Source organism: Halichoerus grypus, chromosome 4 (genome assembly GCF_964656455.1).
Source record: "Halichoerus grypus chromosome 4, mHalGry1.hap1.1, whole genome shotgun sequence".
Classification (NCBI taxonomy): Eukaryota; Metazoa; Chordata; class Mammalia; order Carnivora; family Phocidae; genus Halichoerus; species Halichoerus grypus.
The window spans coordinates 134,785,741-134,791,229 of record NC_135715.1 but is presented as its reverse complement, the minus strand read 5'-3'; the positions used below and the strand labels follow the sequence as shown (position 1 = coordinate 134,791,229).

Genomic DNA, 5,489 nt, shown 5'->3' with positions numbered 1-5,489 from the left:
AAAGCTAAGCTTGTGCAACATGTTTACGGAACAATAATAATAACAATAATAATTAACAACAATAATAATATGTACAGCGATTAGATCCTGCACTGGAGACTGGGCGTCCAGGGTGCTGCCTGGCGTTATTCTGTGGTCGAGCCTCTGGGGATTAGTGCTGCTTTTGTCTGACTTTAAAGCTCACCGGCTTTAGGGCACTCGTTTATGCCTGCCTGTTTTTTCTTCACTGCCCATCGGTCCTCTCTCGAGCTCCCCGAGGAGGGAATTAGGATCTTCCTTCTTGTCCGGGCAAAGCGACCAAGTGTTTTTCCCCGAGATGAGAATATTGTGTTGGCTTCATTTCTCTTTTTTTTTCTTTTAAAAATAATGTGGAACATGTAAAAATGCAAAGCATTAGGTTCCAACCTCTCCATACCAGCGAAGTACAAAAGTTACTGTATAAGTTAAAAATCACCGGGTCCTCCTTATTCGTTTTTTCCGAGTGCGTTTGAAGTAATCGGTACTTTTGGACCATGCGCTCCTCGCGCCCCACAGAACTGCGAATTGGCCAACATTCACCCTCAGGCGAAGTCCATTTCTCAATAAATAAAACCCCCTCCCTCCAATTTCCCCCAATTCCCGAACGAGCTACCCAGATGGTTAGGCAGGCCCAGGAGAAGGTCCGAAAGGACAAAACGTCCCAGCATGTGGAACTGGGCGGCCCGGCGGCCCGAGCCTCTTCCGACCTAGTGACTTTTCTCAGAGGCCGCAGAATGAGGACAGCGGACAGACGAGGACCTCGACTTCGTCAGCGCACAGATACAGAGCGAAAGGAGACAAGAGACAGACAGAACAGAAAAAAAAAGCTTTTGCTTTTTCTACATTGTTTTTTTGTGGGTGTTTTTGTTTGTTTGTTTTGTTTTGTTTTTTCCTGATAGTCCCACACGGCTGAGGGTCGGCGAGTCGGGTCCGGCTGGCTCGTCTTGCGGCTCTGGCTGTCTCGGGAGCTTGTGCCTGCGTTCGGAGGCCGCTGTCTGCTGTCACCGCGCGGCCTAGGCCGGGGCGAGGGCGAGGGCGTGGGCGCCGGGAAGTCGCCGGTCCAGACCGCGCGGGACTCCAAGGAGGTGGCGGGCGTCCTGCCTTCGCTGTTCCTTCTTCTTTGCCCCTGGGCCCCTCTCCAGGCCCAGGGCTTGCGGACAGGGAGGTTGGACCGGGAGGCGGGAGGGGCCCGGGCCGGGGGGGAGACGGGAAGGAGGCGGGAGGGTGCGGGCGGGCAACCTCACATGAGTTGGGGTTGCTGCATAGCTTCTTGGTGCGCCGAGGGGTACCACGACGTGTAGCTGGGGATGTAGGAACCCGCGCTGCCGCCCGAGCCCTTCCCAGATGAGGAGTTGGGGTTCCAGCCGGGCGGCACTGGCGGGGAGCCGGCGGACAGCGCCCGGCCGTTGGCCAGCGCGCTACCCTCCAGAGCCGCCCCGCCCTGCTTCATCAATTTCTTGAACTTGGAACGCTTGTTCTGGAACCAGATCTTGACCTGCAAGAGCGGACAATAATGTGACTCGGCTAGGTCCATTGTGCCTACCGTGGTCGTCGGGGAGGTAAGGGGGCCGTGGGACAGGGGAGAAAGGATCCCCCTCGCCGCCCTGCGCAACTGGGCAGCTCCCTGCGGGAGGAGCAGAGCCCCACCACCACCTGTAAGAACCAAAGCCTCGGAGGCCAGGCTGCCGGCCGCCGGTGGCCCGCAGGGGCCAGCTCTCAGAGAGCCAAGGGGGCGTGGTGGTGAGGAGTTAGGGGGGATCCAGGCCTTCGCTTGTCAGGGACTCAGCGCGACCCTGGCAATCATCTGGGGGAAGAAGCAGCGCCTGCACAACATCGAGTCTTCAAGTCCAATGTGAACATCAATAAAAGAACCGAGTGGAGGAAAGGAGTGGAGGAAATTTATTTGCAATGCCACCTGCTTTCTCTTTGCTCCATCCTTTCTGCCCTTGAGTTGGGGGCTGACTGAGGAGGCCAAAAGGTTTCGTTAAACTTTTCATTTGGACTTACATCAACCTTTCCTTAGTGTCTGTTTGCTCTCCCCAGCTCTGCTCCAAATACCGGCCCAGACGTTGGAAACCTGCGCCAGTCGTGATCAGAAAGCCCATGGGCTCCCCCAGAGTCTTAGAGCAATCCTCCTCCAGGGTCTGGGACTGGGGAGGCGAGAAGGCGGAGGAAAGGACTTCGCCTTACCCCAACCCGGTGAGAAGGAGGAGGAGGGAGACTGAGGCTCCGGCCCAGGCCCTGAGTGATTAGCCACACACTTCAAAGGCAAAGAAGGGATTAAGCCCAGCGTCTATTGTTCCAGTTGTTCGGGCACGTGTGACCTCAGAGTCCCCAAACAAAACGTCTAGGGAAATCCTTCCGCGCCCTAATCAGATTGTCCAGGGAGTGAGGGCCGGGCGGCAGGCAGCGCGGAGTACAGAATGCAGCGACAGAGCCAGGGCAGAGAGAACTAGGGAGGAAGGAGAGACGCAGGGAGAGCCAGGGGTGGGACGGACGGACACACACACACACACACACACACACACACACACACACACACACAGTCTCCGACCCTGAGGCCCAGAGAGCGAGAAATGAAGCTCCGGGCGCAGGCCGGCCGCGGGAAGCCCGCTTGGCAGAGGGGCAGCGGCAAGGTACCTGCGTCTGCGTGAGTCCCAAGGAGGCCGCGAGCTCCGCCCTCTCGGGCAGAGCTAGGTACTGAGTTTGCTGGAACCTCCGGTTCAAAGCCTGCAACTGCAAACTGGAATAAATCGTCCTGGGTTTGCGGATCTTTTTCCCCTTGCCATTGAAGCGCACTTCACCGCCTTCCACCACCGTGCTCTTCTCGGAGTCAGCCCCTGGAGGGACAGCAGAAGCGGGGGGCTGCTGTTAATGCAGGGACAGCCTTTAGTGCGGGGAGCCGAGGGCGAGTGGCAACTGAGGGGTGACAGAGGCTGGGCCGAGAGAAAACGCTCAAGAAACTCCGAAAGCCAGGAAGTGTCCCGTAAAGTCCGAGGGCCGGACCGGGCCGCTGCAGGCGGACTGGGGCAGTTCCCAGGCGTGCAGTTCCTGCCTTTGCAGAGAAAGTTTGCTATTTTTGCAGGCGGTAGTTGAGGTTTAATTACCCTTAATTGCATACATTGTTTATGGCGCTACGCAATAAATAATTACTGAGACTAATACGTGCACATGTGGGTTTCTGTTTTCCAAAGGGGCATTGTGTGCTCGGCGCACAGAGCCGCCCAGAGGCCCAGACAGTGCCAGGGGACGCTCTCGGATTTATCCTTTGCTGGATAGTTGCGAGTTGGGTGGAATTAAAAAAAATTTTTTTTTCTTTGCTATGACAAGGATCCATACATAGATTGATACCCGAAACCTCCATTGCTCCGGCGTCCTCCCCACCCCCACCTCTCTCTCCCCCTCTCCCTCCTCTCTCTCTCTTCCTCCCCCCCTTCCTCCCTCCCTTCCTCCCTCCTTCTGTCCCTCTCTCCCTTCGTACCCTTTCCTCTCCCTCTCCCTGGCAGGCGCACGTACCTGGGTCCTCCAGGCGGCTCTGGGCGAGGCTGGCGCTGCCCGGGTAGGACTGCACCGAACTGATGTAGGGGCTGGACGCGTGGCTGCTGACCGAGTTGACGTAGGGGTAGCCCAGCGGTCGGGAGAAAGACGAGGCCGAGCTGTAGGCGCCGTCGGGCTGCGAATGGCCCGCCGAGTGTAAACAGTGCATGGAGTAGTGCCCGTGGGACATGGGAGAAGGAGACATTTGCTGGTTGGGTGGCCCAAACTCCATAAACACCGCCTTGCCCGACACGGGGCTGTTGAGACTTTCTGGCATGGTGGTCATGGTCATCTCTTCTCGCGGGGTCTGGGTGTGGGTGTCTCTCTCTCCTCTGCTTCCCTTTTGGGGGTCTCTGTGTTTCTCAGGACAGGAAGGAACCCAATTTAAGCGGAACAGGGGTTTTCACTTTCCATTCATAAGAAAATGGAGTTTGTCTCTTTGAAAAGTCTAAGCATGATGCTGCCGAGCTCCCCAAACTCGCTTCAAAGCTTTGACTCAGCCAAGGTCATAAATATTCATGAGCTGGCGGAGCTGATTGGTCCGCTGTCTTGCATAATCACCGGGGATTGGTCCGAGGCGCTCCGGCTCCGCTGGACTAGAGCGGGCGAGGCGGCCCGGCCTCGGGAGAAACGCGTCCACACTTCCCGGCCGGGGCTCCTCTGCAACAGAGCGCGCGGTGTGGAGCGCACAATGGGCTGCAGCGCCCGCGCCGGGACCTCAGCGGCCCGTGGCTCTTCAGCCTCCCGCCTCCCCGGCGCGCCTTACTTCCCAGAAACCCACCAGCGGCTCGGCGCAGCCGCCCTCCCCCCACTACTGTCCCCACCCTCCGCCCGCCCCCAACACCGGGACAGGGGCACCGCTTCTCCTAGCCGCCGTCACCCGGTCCGGCGCTCAGCTAGCGCGGCTCCGGAGCCCCGGCCGCGGCCTCGGAGCGCAAAGTCGCGCACTGCGGGGGGCGGGGGGGGGCACCAGAGGCGACCAACAAGGCGCTGTCCTCCCGAGAGTCGTGTGCCTAGCGCAGCGCTCTCCTTGGCGGCGCCTCCCTGGCCTGGGTCCGCTCTGCCACATCCCTGGGGTCGGGTTTGGGGCCCTCCAGGCGAACTCACTCACTCGGCCGCCGCGCCGCCGCCGCCGCTCGCTGGGGCCCGCTCGCATTGCTCCAGGCCCAGCTGGCCACTCCAGCTCGAGGCTGCACCGGTCTGATTAAAGCAGAGCGCGCGAAGAGCCAGGAACCCGCGCTTCTCCTCCCAGGAAAGGCGGCCGCACCGCCCCCTCCCCCCAACACACACCCCCTCTTTCCCTCCCAACCTTCCTCCGCCTCCCCCTCCCCTCCACTCCCTCTGCGCCGAACGCCCTGGACTCACTCGCCCCAAGGGCGCGGCGCAGAGTGGAGCCGAGGGGCCGGCGGGCTCAGTTCGGCTTGAGCCTCGGATACCAGGGGGTCATTTTCCGGCCTCCTGGGGTCTGGCAAGAGTACCCCGGGTTTGGGAGTCCTGCGGACCACCGAAACCCGCGGCAAAACCAGGCCGGTGGTAGGCTCGCAGATCTGGCTACAGACTTGTCTCTCATTGTCGCCCAGGATCCTCCTCATCTCCAGTGGCCAAAGCGGGCTCCACTGGGCCTGGGGGCAGGGCTGGCAAAAGCTGCCACGGCGCCTTCTATCTTCTGGGGCGCTAGGTACAGAAAAGCTCACAAAAGCCCCCCGCCGCCGCCACGACACAGCCACCCCCACGAGGCGTGGCGCGCACCACGCTGTCTGCGAGGGGCTGTTGGTTCCCCATCCCGCCAGCCCCACGGTGAATCCCAAATTACTTTGTTAGGTAATTAGAAAGTGTTGATAATTATTTCTTTCATAATTTAGCGGTGTGATGGGAACGGGGAAATGATCTTGTGAAAGTTCACACGTGCAGATGTATTAGTTACTGATTCATTT

The 5,489-nt window shown here is 59.4% G+C and overlaps 1 protein-coding gene across 2 annotated transcripts; it reads right to left on the bottom strand.

Annotated features, from left to right (window-relative positions):
- Window positions 1-339: 339 nt before the first annotated feature.
- DLX1 (distal-less homeobox 1) lies at window positions 340-4,807 on the bottom strand. Of its 2 annotated transcripts, none has more exons than XM_036105512.2 (4): window positions 4,663-4,807; window positions 3,535-4,215; window positions 2,659-2,858; window positions 340-1,513 (listed from the first exon to the last, which is right to left on the bottom strand). In XM_036105512.2, the coding sequence occupies exons 2-4, from the start codon at window positions 3,845-3,847 to the stop codon at window positions 1,259-1,261; spliced, it is 768 nt and encodes a 255-aa protein (XP_035961405.1). In that variant the 5' UTR covers window positions 3,848-4,215; window positions 4,663-4,807; the 3' UTR covers window positions 340-1,258. The 2 variants fall into 2 exon arrangements, with proteins under 2 accessions (XP_035961405.1, XP_035961406.1); XM_036105513.2 differs by having other exon boundaries at window positions 4,667-4,807.
- Between the last annotated feature and the right edge of the window lie 682 nt (window positions 4,808-5,489).

Excerpts from the sequence above, each read along its gene's own strand:
- DLX1 (XM_036105512.2), bottom strand. The coding sequence starts at position 3,847 with ATGACCATGACCACCATGCCAGAAAGTCTCAACAGCCCCGTGTCGGGC. Across the intron at positions 2,859-3,534 it reads GAGCCGCCTGGAGGACCCAG|GGGCTGACTCCGAGAAGAGC; the intron begins GTACGTGCGCCT and ends CTGTCCCTCCAG. Across the intron at positions 1,514-2,658 it reads TGGGACTCACGCAGACGCAG|GTCAAGATCTGGTTCCAGAA; the intron begins GTACCTTGCCGC and ends CCGCTCTTGCAG.